At 40.4% G+C, this 17,811-nt stretch overlaps 1 protein-coding gene across 1 annotated transcript in view; it reads left to right on the top strand.

Annotated features, from left to right (window-relative positions):
• The window catches only part of ulk4 (unc-51 like kinase 4), a gene marked incomplete at its 5' end in the record, with an annotated part of 66,001 nt that extends 49,452 nt beyond the window's left edge, over positions 1 to 16,549 (top strand). Inside the window, 5 exons of the mRNA XM_079165412.1 lie at positions 1,197 to 1,363; positions 3,124 to 3,225; positions 5,402 to 5,596; positions 9,818 to 9,906; positions 16,456 to 16,549. Of these exons, the coding sequence (XP_079021538.1) occupies positions 1,197 to 1,363; positions 3,124 to 3,225; positions 5,402 to 5,596; positions 9,818 to 9,906; positions 16,456 to 16,525 (623 nt within the window). The 3' untranslated portion in view covers positions 16,526 to 16,549. The remainder of the gene's footprint in view (positions 1 to 1,196; positions 1,364 to 3,123; positions 3,226 to 5,401; positions 5,597 to 9,817; positions 9,907 to 16,455) is intronic.
• Positions 16,550 to 17,811: the final 1,262 nt, after the last annotated feature.

Here is a 17,811-nt window from a genome sequence, read left to right as displayed (position 1 = left end):
ACAAATCGAGCCGCAAAATGCAGAGTATCTTCTCTGTGATGTTCAATTTAATGAGCAAAGGAACATGGTTTTGCACTTTAGTAGGAGCTATTTATTCATGACTTAGCAAGGGTTAGCAGCTTCTCAAACTGTTCTACATTGGACAGTTGTCTAGGGGAGGATAGAGTGAAGGAAGGCACAGAGATACAAAGAGGGGAACAGAATATATTTTAAGATTAGCATCTGAATTATGTCGTCTTTTGTTGTTGCTGTTTGGGTTACCTGCTTACCATTCTGTTGGCTTAGGTGTATTTATACTGTCAACTACTGATATTCACAGATGAATTCAATTCACACAGCTTTGATTTCTGTTTAAAAAGTCACATGTCAAATTCCGCTATTTTTCTCTGCTGGGCAAATTCGTGACAAGAATTGCTATTCGACCTAAGAGGGAGACTGTCCCTCTCTATGTAGAGGAGCTACAGTATTGATGCTCTGTGGAGTCCAACCAGAGCCTGCAGCCACATAGATTTACTCAGGTCAGTTATTCTTTGTACTTCCGACATACATGTAGGAGAGAGACAGAGCGCTGTTGTTGTTTTGGAATGTAGAAGTAGGTGGTTACAATCTATGATTTAAACTCTTATTAATTCATTAATGAGCTAGTGATCAAATGTTTTTTTGGTTATATTACATAATGATAATGAGAGACAGGCAGCTCAAGAGCTTCATGTTTTCCATCAGAAGGTGTATTTTATGACATGACCATGTGTATGCAGTCACTTATGATGTTAGCTGTGCAGTGTTTAATGCCCTTGTGGTGGGGGTGAACAAACGATTCATGTAAGACTCGAGACCTTCCAGCGGTACCGCAATTTGTTGAAAAAATCACACAGAATACCAGTTTTTAAGTGTTATTTTGTGTTCAACTTATTTTTGAAAAAAAAGTGCCGCACATTCTAACAAAGCACAAAAAGCCCTTCACAGGATTACAACAGAGGTGGTGACTGTGGTGGCCGTACCGTAACTAAAGGACCGTAAAAGTAGGACAGAAATGATGTCTGCTGATGCTCCACTGAGTATCGCTCAGCAAGTTTCATTTTGCCAAGTTAGCCCTCAGAGGAAAGCATGTTGGAGACCACTGGTCCAGACTGTCACCAGAGTGTAAAATGATATCCTTTAAAACTTTATCCAATGACTTTTCCTCTACTGTACAGGCCTAACAGAGGTGGTGGTGAGCACCCTCTCAGAGGCTGCACTAGTCCACCTGGATGCAGAGGGACATGCTGGGAGGAAGGTCAGCCATCTTGTGTTACAAGCCGTCCTGGAACTGCTTCACAACATCCTAAAACAAACATCTGTTGTTGTCCGCTCCGCACTGCAGGTACGTCCACTCTGACACTTTCTCTCACATTCTACCATTTTGAGAATGAAAACCCATTGATGATAATTAATTAATTGTAATGTTAATGAGTTAGAAGTTAACGTCGATGTGAGTTTTGTTGCCTTCTGCTTTACCGACTACCTCAAAATGCATCTGTGGGTTAAATATTTAGCTACTATTCTTGCAAGTTACACACCAATATTCTTTGTATAATATACTTCTAAAAAGCACTACAGTCCTTGCTAAGAAATCCTCAAAGAGCCACAATATTTGATCATTTCAAACAAATGTTAACTTGTGTGTCAGCTGTTTTGCTGTATCATGTTACATTGGTCCTTATAGGCTGTTGTATTTCCCACATCAATTCACCACTATTTACCAATTTCATCGCTGTTGAGCACAGAATCACCGACAGAATCACAAAGTCAATTCCCTCAAAATGTTGCCCTTGTACCGTGTCCCTGAAGGCATGGGTGTATGTGTGTGTATGTGTGACCATTGATGTGTGCCGTGGAAGCTAGCAGGTTTAAGGAACTGCAATATTGAAGTTGTGGACTAGGGAGAAAGCGGATGGGGTCCCAAGTCCCTGGGACACACACACACACACACACACACACTCACACACACACAAAGGCATACACAGAGGGGCCTGTCTGTGTATGTCCCTGCGGCCTCATTATCACCAGTGGCTTTGTCCTTAGCTTGCCTCCCTACACGCACACACACTCGCGTACGCTCATATATACACACACACACCAGCCCCTGTCTCCCCATAGTGTGCACCCCAGCCCGATGCATACATATTAATGCCTGGACAGGAGGGGTGGGGGGGGGGGGACTAAAGGGGAGGCAGGGTGAAAGACTGGGTGTAAGAGGAAGGAGAGGGAAGTATGGATGATAGAAGGGAAGAGACAGAGGGAAGGCAGCAAGCAGAATGTGCAGCGGAAATCAATTCTGCGAGAAATGCAAAGCTCATTAAAAAGAAAACTTCTGCCCAAACCAAATTCATTTGGGTAATAGGGTCTGATAAGGAGAGAGGACGTGACTAGAACGCTCTCCCCAAACTATTACTCCATTGGTCAAGATAGAGAGTGTCAGAGATTATATATACTACAGAAGAAAAACGAGAAGGAGAGAGAGAGAGCGAGCGTAACGGAGAAGAAGTGACTTGGGGAAGAGAGAGAGAAAATATGTGCCAGTATTAATCACATTATTCCACAGCTAATTGGCCTGAAGTTCCACTGTAGGCGTGAACTGAACTAAAATAAGTGAGGGACAGAGGTGCTAATGAGATGGGGGTCGGAAAAAAAGTGGGACTGAAGTCATAATGAATGCACAAATAACTTGATGTGACAAAATAAATCAGAAGTAAATCAATCAATAAATACAAACTGTTCAACCTGGGTTGTCTTGAGCACACATTGTATTGAAGAAGGGTTAAAATAACACAATACATGCAGAAAAACTATTTCCTCTCTTAGTCTAGTTGTCAGTGTACCTTTCTCTGTCTGTCAGAGTCTGTCTTGGCAGGTCTCTGGATCCATCATTATTGACTGTCAAATCTCTATAAATGATTTAACATGTGTGTGTGTGTGTGTGTGTGTGTGTGTGTGTGTGTGTGTGTGTGTGTGTGTGTGTGTGTGTGTGTGTGTGTGTGTGTGTGTGTGTGTGTGTGTGTGTGTGTGTGTGTGTGTGTGTGTGTGTGTGTGTGTGTGTGTGTGTGTGTGTGTGTGTGTGTGTGTGTGTGTGTGTGTGTGTAGAGCCAGAGGCTATCTTGTCCAGCAGTAGAGATGGAGGCAGCAGAGAAGCTGCTCCTAGAAAACAGACCCCTGAGCCAACTCAGCACACACCTCATTCACTTGGTAAGACCAATACTCACAGAGCTGTGTGTGTGTAAATGCCTGGCATGCATACATGAATATATTCTGCGCATGCATGTTTGTGTATTGCATGTCTAAATGTATACCAGATTTAGCGAATCAAACTGTGTGTGCTGTGTGTGTGTGTGTGTGTGTGTGAGAGAACATGTCTATTTGTCTGGTTATATGTTTTATTATGTCGTGTCAGGAATAAGTATCTGGAAATGGTTTCTACACGCAAGTAATACTTGAGTTAGCAGTCTGTGTGATACAAGTAAAAAACACAAATACTGACAAAAGATGTAGTTCTTTAGTTCAAGTCAACTACTCTGATTAAAAATGGCACCTTATGCAGAACTTAGCCATTACAGTCACTTCTGTGTTGTTTGTAAATCCAAGACATCTAAAATACCGTCCATCTAAAGCTAAACAGGGATTTTGTAAGAGACAAACCCAGTTCTGTAAAATAAGACTAATTTTCTCTAACACTTGATAAATCTATCTACACTGGTAGAACCGTATGCCACTGTTGCTGAAACTAGATCTACAACTTCCTCCTTGACTAATTCTCCATCCTACTCCCATGTCTGACTGCACTTCTGATCAAGCTCATTTAAAAGTTCTTCCCAACCCTAACCCAAAGCAGTGTGTGTACAGTTATGGCAATGAAGTTAGTCGAGCAGTGCAGTAAACTATTTCCGAAGAGACAAAATGCTTGTTATGCACTTTCATGCACGGAACCTGAGTCCTTTCTCCAATTCTTTCAACGGATTTCTAATAAAGTAGCAACAGCATTTTTCTGCAAACTTACTATGCTGCTTGTGAAATGAGTGTAGGAATGTTATATGGATGCACTTTACCTCTTTCACGTTGCTTGTCTGTTCCATACCGATGATTATTCTAATTTACTGAAGTAAATATGCTACTGTTTTTACAAATATTAGTTCCAGAAGTCTGCAGAAGAGGCTCTTATATCTGCAAGTGCCGGCACAGAATGTGATGTCTGAAAAACAAACCAGGAGATAAGAGAGAGTACAATCTTGGCCTTTTATGTTGAGTAATGTGGAAATGGTATCTTATCACAGTAGCCATTCATACATCCAAACCCTCTGGATGAAACAATCTTTTAGAATTAAATATCAAAGAATATTGTAATATTGTAGAACTCAAAATCTCAGAATTATGATTGAAGCATTTTAATATTAGTCACAATCAAATTGAAATTAATGAATGATGGTCTTTGTCTTTTACTTCTGCGACAATCTTGACACGGAAAAAATTAAACGTGATTTATAAATATTTCTAAACAGTAGCTTAGATGAATAGCAGGAGTTGGAGGAAGAAGGTAGAATAATGAAATAGGGATGGAAGGATGAAATCAGATTCACAGGCAAGGGCTGAGGAAAGGTAGAGATAAGGAGAGATTCCATGCAAAAGCAAAAGCGAGAGGGTCCTGTGAATTCTGAGAAGTTGAGGACGTAAAGGGGGGCGGTCCCAAGGGACACAATAGAGGTTCTTACTTATACTTGACACATTGAGTGTTGGGTGTGCGTCTGTGTGCGTGTGTGTGTGTGTGTGTGTGTGTGTGTGTGTGGGGCTGTGCATGAGAGTGTTAAGGGGGCAGCTGACACACCCCCCGGTCTCTGTGCAGCCCTTTTGCCCCATGGGAGATTAGTGGGATAGAAAGGGCAGCAGCGTCAATATAATCCCTGAATCTAATTAAAATCATTACAGCTGCAAAACTTGCTTGTGTTAAATAAATACAGTTCTGAAGAGTAGTCAGCTTGCATGGCAAGTATTATGATTAACTTACTGCGTTAAGTGTTAGCCAAACTGTAGCCAAATGCAGTTAATAACTTCTGTTAGTGTTTGTGTGAAATATTCTTTCAAATAATAGAATTACAGAGGCTAGAAAATATCTTTACAACTCCTGGCAAATGTGTATATTTTGCACATAGTTGCTTTAATTATTAATTTTAATATGAATATCTCTTGAATGTGTGCTTTTTCTAACCTGTGTGAAAATGTAACTTAATTGTTTGAATTCATTTCACATTTCTAATTCAGATATATTATATATATATGGTGGGAAGAAGACAGAGAGCCCGTCAATAGAAACATGGTGCATGGAGGTATTTCATGGCTCCATTTACTAACACATTTCTTTCCCTCCTGCTAGCTGTCCACTGAAAACCAGGAGGTTTGGGAGGAATCTATCCAGTGTCTGTCCCTACTGGTCCAGCTGTACGGAGGAGAGGGTTATGACTGCCTGTCGCCTTCCTGTTTGCAAAGCTTTTCACATGTGCTGCACACACACATGCACGTCGAGACCCCCCGAATCCAACGCACAACACTTAGGATCATCAAACGACTGGTGAGTGCAGTGCACATATAGGCACGCAGACACACGGACACAAACAGACCAACATCCATGCATGTGTGGACATTTACACACACTTGTCAACATTGCTTGTATGACATTTTATCAGGTGTCAAGGCACTGAAACATGTTTGAATATCCCTGTGTTTGTTTGTATTATGTGTATTGAAATATTAACTGTTTAGCCTCTGCAGAATGAAAATATTGGAGTCATGAGAACAGACTCACTGCAGACAGACACACACACACACACACTCACACAGCTCTGCTGTTCTGAAAATAGAGTGTAGTTTCACTAGAACTAGACTGACAAAGGGAGCAATACAGAGAGGGAGAGAAAGAGTCTGTTTGTATCCGCCTGTCACTCTCAGTTCAAATGTCTGTCCAATTTTGTCTGATAGTCAAAATGATTTGTAATACAGGCCAAAGATGGCTGACTCGTAAGATAGTGTAAAGCAGATTTGAGATTTGGTGAAGCTTCTATTCCCCAAATAACAATTATACAGCATTAGTTCCATGTGGTTGCATGGAGAACAGTGAGCAGCTACAGCTAACATTAATCAAATGGCAGTTTCTTGCTGTTATAGACACAAATACATGAGTAAAAGAGAGGCAGGGTTGGTGAGGGCAGTCCAGTGAAAATTGATCTTAAAAATAGCAATGTGAAAAAATTGGCTGATTTTCTTTCGACCCCTATGAATTATGTAAAATACATTCTTAATTTTTCGTCTTGGCCGTAGGGTCATGAAATAGTTTCTGCATGCGTGACACAAGGTCAGCTGTCACCCTGAGATCTTATGACCTCACTAAAGGCTTTGCCTGGAAGCTACATTACATTTGTTGGTGTGTGTGTGTGTGTGTGTGTGTGTGTGTGTGTGTGTGTGTGTGTGTGTGTGTGTGTGTGTGTGTGTGTGTGTGTGTGTGTGCGTGCGTGCGTGTGCGTGTGTGCGCGTGTGTGCGCGTGCGTGCGTGGAAGAGAGAGAGTTTGCTTGTAAGTATTTTTTTATTCTTCTCACTAATTAGTTCCAGCCACCTGAACCACCCACACACAAACTCTGTCACACCCAAGCCCACAGACTAACCTCTCTCTCTTTTTGTGTCAGTTGTAGCAAATTTGTCCTCTTGTAAAAACTCCTCGTAAGAAAGCCACTTCCTCGTAGCTAGTGGATGAGTCACTGAGCAGCTCAGTGTTAGAGGTAGAATTCATTTATTTACCCAGAAAAATGCCAATCTACCATTCTGCACATTTAGTCATTTGACTCATTGCACATTAGTTCATTTAAAAGATTGAAATGGTTAAGTTACCTCAGTTGCAATACTCTTCCCCCACCTTTTACTTTTCCCCCTTTGGAGTCCAGTAGCTAAAGTTTTAAAGAAAAACTCAAATCAACATTTCAAAACAGTTTTCTAAGTTGAGTTTTTCTAATGCCATAGACATTCAATATCCCCAACACAGACCTTTTCATGGATATACCGTCACAGACACACAATGACTCACACATTCTCTCTCACTTTTAGACAAGTGCCTGCCCTTCAACAAAGGCTTTTTTAATTATCTTTCATTGATTCCAGGGCTCTGCTAATCTCAATCAAAGATCCTGCTAATAGCTTGGTAACTGCAAAGGAGGAGGGGAGGGGGGGGGGAATGAATCAGTCTGAATTTGTGAAAATTTCAACTTGTCTTTTTTTTTTACCTCACACAACTTGGAAGGACTTAAAGGGGAATGCTAATTAAATGGAAGTTGTCAGAGAAATAAGCATTTATTATTTCTTTTAAAGATTTTTGATTTTTTAAACTTAGTAGTCTACCTCTGACAATACAGAATGTATTGTGTTCAGGGATTGATCCCTTAATGTTTGTGCACAATGCATGTGTTTCTCAAGCCCCTTTCACACACTATTATACTGACATTGATGTGTCGTGCAGAAATAATGTTTTTAGTGTGTAGTATTGTGTTTACTTACTACATGACAAACCCAGATCCTTCAGACCAGACAGGGTGTTGTCCTGTGTTTCTCCTTACACTGCTTATTAATCCCACTTGTGTGTAGAAGCCTCTTCCTCTCATCTCTGGAGGCCGAAATATCTCAACGCCGAGTTCAAATGTATGCACAATTTACACAAAATGTCAGAGCATATTACTTCCAATTATTCAAACCTTTTACATGTTAGGACCGTAAACATGGAATATGTTGATCCATCCATCCATCAATCAATCCTTCAGTTGGCAGAGCCAAATGATAAAACAATCCTTTCTCAATGGTCACACTCTCTGTCTGTAGCTCTCTCTCTCTCTCTCTCTCTCTCTCTCTCTCTCTCTCTCTCTCTCTCTCTCTCTCTCTCTGTCTCTCTGTCTGTCTCTCTGTCTTAATCACACACACGCACGCATCTTCCAGCAGTATGCAGCTGAATCATCCGTCTCACATTACAAGGACAGCAAACTTCTACGGTTACAATAGGGACTGGAACACACTGATAGACTTTCAGCCTTCAATTTAGCAAGACTGTGTTTGCACAAGTCAATCATTTTGCTCCAGACCCTTTTTTTCCTCTTGGAGGTCTGTCTGTCTGCAGTCTACTGTCTCTCTGTGTCTTGTCTTTCTGTCTCATCTGACTTTGAGTTCAGTGTCATAGATTCAGGGTGTTGGTCAGGGAGAGATGGGGAGAGAGGAGGATGAGGGGGAGGAGAGGGCATGATGTGGTGGAGAGCAGGAATGGAGAAAGGATGATCAGTAGCTGTGTGTGTGTGTGTGTGTCTGTGTTAAGTGGCTGGCTGGCTGGCTGCCACACATAAATGTCCCCACACCCCGATTGGGAAAGCGAAGCGTGTGTGTTTGTGAGAAAAGTAAGCGAGTCAGGGGAGCCTCTTTGTCTCCTCCTAACCCCGTTGCCTAGCAACACCCATGCTGTGTCGCCAGAGACAGAGGTGATGATGTCACCGGAGATCAGAGAGAACTCGTTCACCAAACACGCTGACACACACACACACACACACACACACACACACACACACACAGTCCCAAATATTCACAACAAAAACACCTTGAACAATACTTAATAAAGAGACATAGGCAAACGATTTTGACTATTTATTGGAATATTTTATTTTGTTCCACAACAAACTGTCAACGTATTATTAAATCAGATCTTAATTCAAAACTTAACTTGGCTTACACTTGGACCACTGTAGATTCCACTTTTTTAAGTGACACATGCATACACACAGCAGACTGAACCAGGTGTGGGGAGACGTGTTGGGACAGGAATAAAAACACACGTGATTCAGTGAGGAAATCTGGTGAGAAAAGAGAGGAATACTCTTTAGCTGAATAAGCTCTAGGTAATCCAGAGTGGTTTACAAGTTCATCATCAAAATCATTCAATACATTCATGGAGCTGAGGAGCAGTAAGGAGTGCAAAGAAAAATGACTTTAACAAATGATTGTGATGTCACTCAGTAGTTTGTCATGGTTACTTGCAAAAAATTATTTTGACACAGACCAGTGGTTCTTATAATGTAGTTTTCAATGATTTTGATGAAACAATGGTGAAAGCGTCTTGTCTTCCTCCCCTGATTGTTTTGTCAAGTCACACAGCCGCAGCAGTATACAGGTACATCTCAATGAATTAGAATATCATCGAAAAGTTCATTTATTTCAGTAATTCAATTCAAAAAGTAAAACTCATATATTACATCTATGGGGTATTGTCAAAAGGAAGATGAGAGACACCAGACCCAACAATGCAGACGAGCTGAAGGCCCCTATCAAAGCAACCTGGGCACCTCAGCAGTGCCACAGGCTCATCGCCTCTGTGCCACATTGATGCAGTAATTCATGCAAAAGGAGCCCCGACCAAGTATTGAGTGCATACTGTATACTGCACAGGGACACACTTTTCAGTAGGCCAACATTTCTGTATTAAAAATCCTTTTTTTAATTGGTCTTATGTGATGTTCTAATTTTCTGAGATACAGAATTATGGGTTTTCATTAGCTGTAAGCCATAAGCATCAAAATTAAAAGAAATAAACACTTTAAATACATCACCCTGTGTGTAATGAATCTATATAATATATGAGTTTCACTTTTTGAATTGAATTACTGAAATAAATTAACTTTTCGATGATATACTAATTCATTGAGATGCACCTGTATATATCAGGTATTCGTCTTCGTCACTCACTTTGTTCTTCCCGTCTCCCTCTTTCTCCAGGTGCAGACTACAGAGCGATCTGATTGGTTAGAATGTCCTGAAGGAGCGGAGCTCATTAGTCTGCTGCAGGACATAACTACGTCAAACAGGTGCGTGTTTCTGCTGTCATATAGCTTATCAATGTGTGATGGAATATTCCTTCCATCATTCTATTCTGATATAACAGACAATCTGGATAAATATATAATTGACATAATAGTGGCAAAACAAGATTTATTGGATTTGTTCATACAAAGCGCTAATTTCAGTAGTATGTGTACATCAAGGGATACCAATAAGAAGTCATTGTGGATTTCGATATGTGTCCTCCAGCTCTTTCCTTCATCTTATTATTTGTATGCATGTCTGAACATGTCTGGATTACACTTGTCAAAACTGACCGTTTCCTAGTTATTTGAAAGGATGCGAGCTTCTGGCAGGACAGTGTCAGCTTAATGACTCACAAAGAGCTGAGAGATTAAATGTGTCCATATATTTAAAACAAAACTTCTTCTTCTGGTAAAGATGATGGAAACTGAGAACCAAGATCAATACAATCTCAACCACAAGAAATGTACAAGGAACACTTATTCAATTTAGATTTTAATGTCACAGTAATCCAACACTATTAATTATTCAACATGAATTATTATTAGTTATTCTCAGACTGATAGTGCTGTTTGTTGCGTGTAGAGGTCTGTGTGTGTATGTGGACACAGACAGACAGAAGATGACGTCAGCTTTCTAGCTTTTTACTTCATCTCGGCGCCTCGCCTGAGCTCTCATCTAACATAACTTAACAGCACTGAACCGGCGACACTTGGACCATGTCAAAGTGCTAGCAACTCGACAACAAGATGTTGAAAAAGTCAAGGGTATGGAATCATTTCAACATTTTCAAAGATGACTTCCAAAAAACCAAGTGATTCCAACGAGTTTGGAAATTCACCTTAAAACCTTAAAAGTATTGACTTAGCCATCTTGCACTTGCTAAATGTTGAATAGCAATGATGGCTATTTGGTGTGAATGCTGAAATATGTTGTTTTACCAAAAATACTTTATTTTTATTATTCCGTACATTTTTCGTCATCTTAGTCCATCCACATTCTTCAATGTAGAAACTTCCTTCAAACATCAAAACATTCAGCTCAATTAGGACATGAAAAAATAAATAGCACACATTTTCTGCGAAGTTTTCCCCATTCAAATGAATAGAGCAATGTTCAAATCTTACACTAATTCATGCTTTTTCAACCGCTATCCACTCATTCATACAATCACGTAGGAATTCCCATTAACACTCATGCCCTTCTCGCTTTTTTATATGTGTGTTTTGGATGGAATGTTCAGATCTAGAGTAGAGTGGAGGAGCTTTAGAATCTTCTCAAAAAAATGATTTAATTAACCTGCTATAACCCGGAGCCGTAGGAGCTCGTAATTGAGGGAATGTCCTACCAACTGCTGCATAATCACTTCTATCAACTGCCACCAAACATTTCCAGACAAAAGCAAACTTCAGCAGTTTTCTAAAACGCTCCAATTCTCAGACAAATGAGGCCTACCATGAAATCCCCTGCTCTCCTCACGCACCCCAAGACCCCTTCACAATAAAAGCCTGATAAAGTCACTGTATGTTGAAGGCAGGCTCAGAATGAAGCCGACCCTAAAATAACCTCCCTCTGTAATACCTGCCATGTGGACATCAGACAGTCCCTCTTTCTCCCACCCACCCCCAATCCTTCAAAATAAATAAAGCGCCATTGAGTGACTATTTTAACAGGAGGCTAAAATGGAGGCCTAGCATACACCGTTCTTGTGGGATAACCTCCCTAACGGCACCAGAAAGTTTGATTTTGTCGCTCTCATCCCCACCGACCCCCACCACTTCAAAATAAAAGTCTTGTTGAGTAAATGGACTTGCATCTTTTCAGGAAGCTCAGGGTGAGTGTTGTTTGATCAACTGAAAGCCCCAAACTTTCACTGTATGTTAACAGGAAACTAGGGATGGACCTAGTTTTTCAAAACAAAAGCCCCAGAAGGTAACTGTATCTTAACAGGTGATACAAATAAATGACATTCATACAAATTAAACCCATTCCGACTTTTCCAACTATTCCCACTACTTCACCTTCTTCGCATAGATTACAGCCAGCAATTCAGTGTAGCGTCAGCCTTTCAAACATCTTAAAATCTTCCAAAAATCCATTAAGGAAAACAGAAAGTGAGTCATAACTGATGCTGCTGTGTCCTTTTTTTGCTCAAGACATAAGGCTAAGCAACATTATGGAAGGGATTCAAACAGTGAATGAAAACGCTGGAACCAGGCTACACTCAGAGTGTACTTCTCTTGCACTGACAGTTAGGCACACTGACTTACTGGACAAAATGTGCAGCCTCATCCAAAAGTGCTTGGCCCTCAGCTTAACAACAGACATTAGCACCAACCAAGTAGCAGATGGAGGCGAACATGGCGGGGACAGCATATTGAATTAACGGCGAACGGAATATGGAGAACTTTGTATTGGAGAGTAAATCAATAAAAGAGAGTCACACAGCAGCACATATTACAGAGAGACTTTAAGAAGTGGCAGCGCTTTCTCTATTCCTTCTGAGAAAACACTTGTACAACCACGCAGAGCGTTGAGATGCTAAAGGAAGAGGCCTTCCAGACTCATAAGTGTTCGCTGTGCTGGACACACACTCCTGCTTTGCATTACAGCGGCACTTAAAAAGACGCTGTTTGCTGCATGGTGGTTGCTGGAAGGCGACTCGTGGGGCACTTTAGCAAAAGTGCAAAAGCAACCGCGACATTGAAGGAAAACCAGGAAATACTGCACAGATACTCCCAGAGCACACATGTATTCAAGATTTACCGACTCGACATGCTTCGTGCTGTAGCGTCTAACAATTTCATTAAGTCTTAGAATAGTGTGCTATGAAAAGTAATTAAAAAAACTAGAAAAGTATAGTCATAAAAATAGCATGAAGTCGTAGTATAGCATATTATATGAATATAAGAAAAGTTATTGTATAATATGCCATAAGTCATAGTACGGTTTATCATACAAAATGTCATAAAAATGTATTGTGAAATGTACAAATATCAAACTAAGTCATATTATAGTGTGTCATAAAAATGTCACAAAAAGTCATAGTACAGTATATCATACAAAATGTAGTAAACATATTTCAGTATTTGATAAAGGTTATAGGATAGTATGCTATTTAAAGTTCATATTAAGTCATAGTATATGTCATAGAAAGTTATTGTATAATATGCTGTAAAAATGTCACAACGATGTCTTATAATGTCCAAATATAATGTTAAAAAAGTAATAGTATATCATGTAATAAAGAATCAATCAAAATGTTTTATAGTCATAGTACAGTATGTTATAAAAATATCATAAAAAGTATATTATGCAATTCAAAATATAATTTCTACATGTTTTGAATTCAAGAGGTAAATAAATGTTATAGCTGAAAGATATTTTACTCCCTCATTTTATGAGATTACGGTGTATTTATGAACAATCTGTGACATTCATTTTAATCGATGAGCTAAGCGCAAAGCGCTACAAAGCCGGAGGCTGTAATAAATCATCTCATCCATTACATCCCACCCTCTGTAAAACATTGGATTGGACCAAATCTAAAAATGAGCTTTGTTATGACACGGATTTACAAATGTAGAACGTCTATGCTAGAAGCAGGACTACCTATTAAGACGTAAAATATTTCACGTAATCCTGAAAACAAATATAACCTTCTAATAGCTGATACCAACAAAGGCATTGTATGCGGGTTGGTTCTGTTCAAATGCATCTGGCTCCTTTTATGAGTATGTGGGCCGAACGTGTGTTCACCCTTCGAGCCAAGGGTGTTGTCGCCGTAGCGACCGTGCTTCCTTTGATGTCTTGATGTATCAGACTTGCCACAAAACACACGCACACAAACACACACTCTTTGTGCATACACCCTCACAAACACACAATGAATACACACAAATAGTCGCTTTCACTCGCTTCTATATACAAACTCTCTGTCTCTCAATCACACACAGGCCCTGTCAGATCCATAATAAAGGTGTATTGTTGTCCTGCTATAGAGGCCTCTCCTACTCTCCACCCCCTCTCCCCCTCTCTTCTCCTTGGTCACCCCTTTTCTTCCCTTTTTGTCACCCTCTATACCCATTTCCCCCCCCCCCTCCATTTTCTCTCTTTTTCACCTCTTTCTTTCTCTCTCTCTCTCTTGCACCTTCCCTCTCCCACTTCTCTACTCCTCTCCCCTCGCCTCCCCTCTCTCTCTCCTCTCCTCTCTGGCAGATGAAAGCGGAGATCAGCTCCAGCCTTTGAAGTGGCTGAGACTGGCACACTCCCACTGGTTTAGTTGTAGAAGTAGGGGAGCAGAGGTTTTAGGAGAAAGGGCAGGAGATGAAAGAAGTTATGAGGAGAGAGAGGGGGGGGGGGGGGGCTAAATGAGAGGATGGTTGGGGCAGAGAGAGGAGACGGAGGAAGAGTGGGAAGGAGAGTGGAGGTCTGGGCTGAGATCCCAACCCAAATGATGTTATTCAGCCTTTACCATGGCAACCTGAGGAATGCCTTTTCAACATCTCAAGCGTGAGCGAGTGCAGCGGGAGAAGCATCACTCATAGTTCTCCGTGCTGAAGAAAAGCCTTGAGGTCCAGAACCTGATCTCAAGTTTATTGATGACTTCAGCCAAACATGAAGCCGTCAGTTGTGCTGCCCGCTAATACCGGCAAACATGCTGGAAAAAAAGGATTAAATCTCTCAATATCAGGATCACGTCTTACGTGTATTTTGTTACTGTTCTTTATCTGAACGCGCTAACGGAAACACTATGATGCCATATGGTCAGGCTTTTATTTCTCTTCTTTTTAATATAGACAAACGTGTAAGGAAGGGGTGGGTGATTTTATGTTTTCAGTCAGTGACCATTAAGAGCCAATTTACAAATTGTCTTTGGAGGACTGGCCAATCATTGAGGACCATGTTGTAAAGAGACGGACATGAATCCGATCGGACTGAAGGAGCCGCCTGTATTCCTTAAGATGAAGAAAATGGAGTGCGGAGCCTCCTCGTCCCTTAAGTTTAGCTCTCGGGCTCCAAGTGTTGGTGTAAGCCGAGTGAGAAGCTAATTCAGTTCTGTAATATCCATTCACCATAATCTAAAACCAATTATTTCATTTTTTCGCTGTCCTCCAAGCAGCTGCTTAGTGTCCATGTAGGACTGTGAAAGTACAGCGACTTAATGAGTAACTCTAAAGTCCACATTTTGTAAATGTTATGGATCAAATTGATGTTTTCTGTACTCACAACTTTTAAGGATTTCCGAGGCCTCTGGGAGTGCTGTTAATTAGGTTAGTTGTGGCTTCTGCTGGCCTGGCTGTCAGGTTGACCTCAAAGGCACCTGGAAGGAAGAGAAGAGGGGAGGAGTGCAAGGGAGATAAGAGAGGGAGAGAGGACAGGTAGATTACAGACGCCTGTGTCTGGGCCTGGGGTCTGAGCAGATTGATGTTTTTACCAAGCCACCATATTATAACGTTATGTTTGTATACGATATTCTATTTTGGTTAGTTGTTAAGCATTACTTTTTATTTTGATATTCACAGATTTATAGACAAAGTAGTACACGGTACATTGTGATACTGTGTTGAATGTGCAACATTTTTTTTATTCAATGCCTTCATAGAAACTATTCCATGGCAACATAAACGTCAACATACATAGGAACTCATTAAATAACAGAATGCAAGTTGTAGAATAAAGTGTAATGTTGAGCCATTGACAAAAGAAACACAAGTATAGGAGCAGACTGGAATCTGTTCCCTTCATTCATTCAGTCCACTCAGTAGTATGCTACATGAACACATCTGCTCCGCAGCCCTCAGCTGCCATACTTAGAAATAACTTTTTTTAAATAATCATTTCCAAAGCAAGGTTCCCCTAACAATATGTCTTTAGCAGTTTGCCCTCCACATCACCCCTAATCATTCCCCAACCTGAGGCCTGCTTCCCAGTATCATTGTCATTCAGGCAGGCACATTCATTAAGCCACCAGGCTTATCTCAGTCCTTATGCTGACAGAAGAAGGAGAAGTCTTTGACTTCAGGAAAAATCTAATCTTTTTAATTTATGACAACAGCTACCTCTTAGCTGGTATATTGTGTAGTTGTGTATGGTTTGCTGGTATAGCATAAAAATGCCATCAAAAAGTCATAGTATGTCAAAAGAAATATTAATATAGTATGCCACAAAAGTCATAATATAGTCATAGGATAGCATGTCGAAAAGGTCATAAAATAGTCATAGTATTGTATGTCGAAAAGATTCAGAGTAACATGTTGAAAAAAAGTCATTAAAAAGTCATTATAGTATGTCATAAAAGTCATAGGATGCAATGTCGAAAAAAGTCCAAAAATAGTCATGGTATATGTCGAAAGAAATTATGTATAGTACGTCAAAAAACTCATGAAATAGTCATAGTATCATAAGTTGAAAAAATTAATAAGTCATAGTATAGCATTTCCAAAAAAGTCATAGTATAGTGTGAAAATAAGTCATTAAAAAGTCATGGTAGTTTATGTTGATTTCATTGTTGTATGTCTCCAGGTAAATAACATGTTTTTCTCTCTCAGGTGTTCAGTCGATGTGATTCCACTTGCTGCTGAAATCCTTCAGATCATCTCTGGAGACCAAAACATGTGAATCATTAAACCATAAGCGGACCAGAGCCATCCAACATTTCATCATCTTACAACTTTAAAGATACTCATGACTGGAAGTCACCTTATTTTATAATCAGCTAAAGATGTAATGTAATCAGTTTTGGAATAAAATGTTAGCCGCCATTTTGTCTCTTGCTTGATCTTTATTATAATTGGACTGGATGTAAACGTAATACTGTTTTGTAGTTGGTGATTGTTAAAATCCAACAGCTTCTGAGACCGGCTCCTAAATCTGTGAGACCTGAGTGAATTAGATTGTGTGGCATCCGATCACTCATTGATCCAATTTGCACATTTGATGAGTCATGTAGAGGGATTCACTGACAGTAACAGATATAGCTGAGAGCTAAATCAAAGCATCCATTAAACTGCATTGGATTACAGAGAGTCAAACCACTGTCCTCTGGGTTTGTCCAGATACTTCCAGTCAGCATCGTCACATGTCTGACATCACATAAAGTGACTAATGTGTACTTTGAATGTGGCTGTGAGCGACACACTGCCCAACTACAGCCAGTTTCTCTTTATGCCATCACACACTGAACTGTGTCTCTTTTTAGGACTTATGCCACACAATTTAAGATGTTCTGCATGATGGCAGCAGGGACTGTGCACATAGTTTAAGACCCTAACCCTCTACACAGAGGGGCCTGATGTTACACTTAGTTTACCTGTATACATTGGACATTGTCAGAATAATCAAAAGGGTGTATAGTATGTTGTAAGAGTCATCTAATGTCTACAGTCTTTCATGGCCTCTGAAAAAAATACTAGTTTTATATTCAAATCTTACTAATCTCACTGCAGCAAAGACTGTGTGTTGTGTAATAGCCATTAAGTTATACTAACCGCTATTTGACAAACTCTTATGCGGAAGACTGGAGTGACCTGGCACCCTGCTTCATGGACTCGTTCTTGCAGCTGGCGCACACGTTTTGCACACCTCACTACCTCGCTGTCATTTGTTGCCTTGAACAGAGGGTCACAGCGGTCTCATCTCATCCTTACCTTTGATGTCTGAAACCTGTTCCGTATACACCCACTGATGTCCTAATGCTGCATAATTAAAGCAGGGAATTGGTCTCGTCTAAGAGCAGCGTCATCTCACTGTGTAGCTTTATATCCTTGTGGATTTAAGGTGTTTGTGAAATTAGACGCGGAGGCGTCCAGGTGAAATGACAGTCCATTTTATTGTTTCAGAACACAGCAGGCTACAGCAACCAGCTCCTCCTACTACCTCCCCACCCTTAGTAACAGTAGACTATT

Source organism: Pholis gunnellus (assembly GCF_910591455.1).
Source record: "Pholis gunnellus genome assembly, chromosome: 8".
Lineage (NCBI taxonomy): Eukaryota > Metazoa > Chordata > Actinopteri > Perciformes > Pholidae > Pholis > Pholis gunnellus.
The sequence above is the reverse complement of the archived record's forward strand: the minus strand, read 5'-3'. Positions and strand labels throughout refer to the sequence as shown.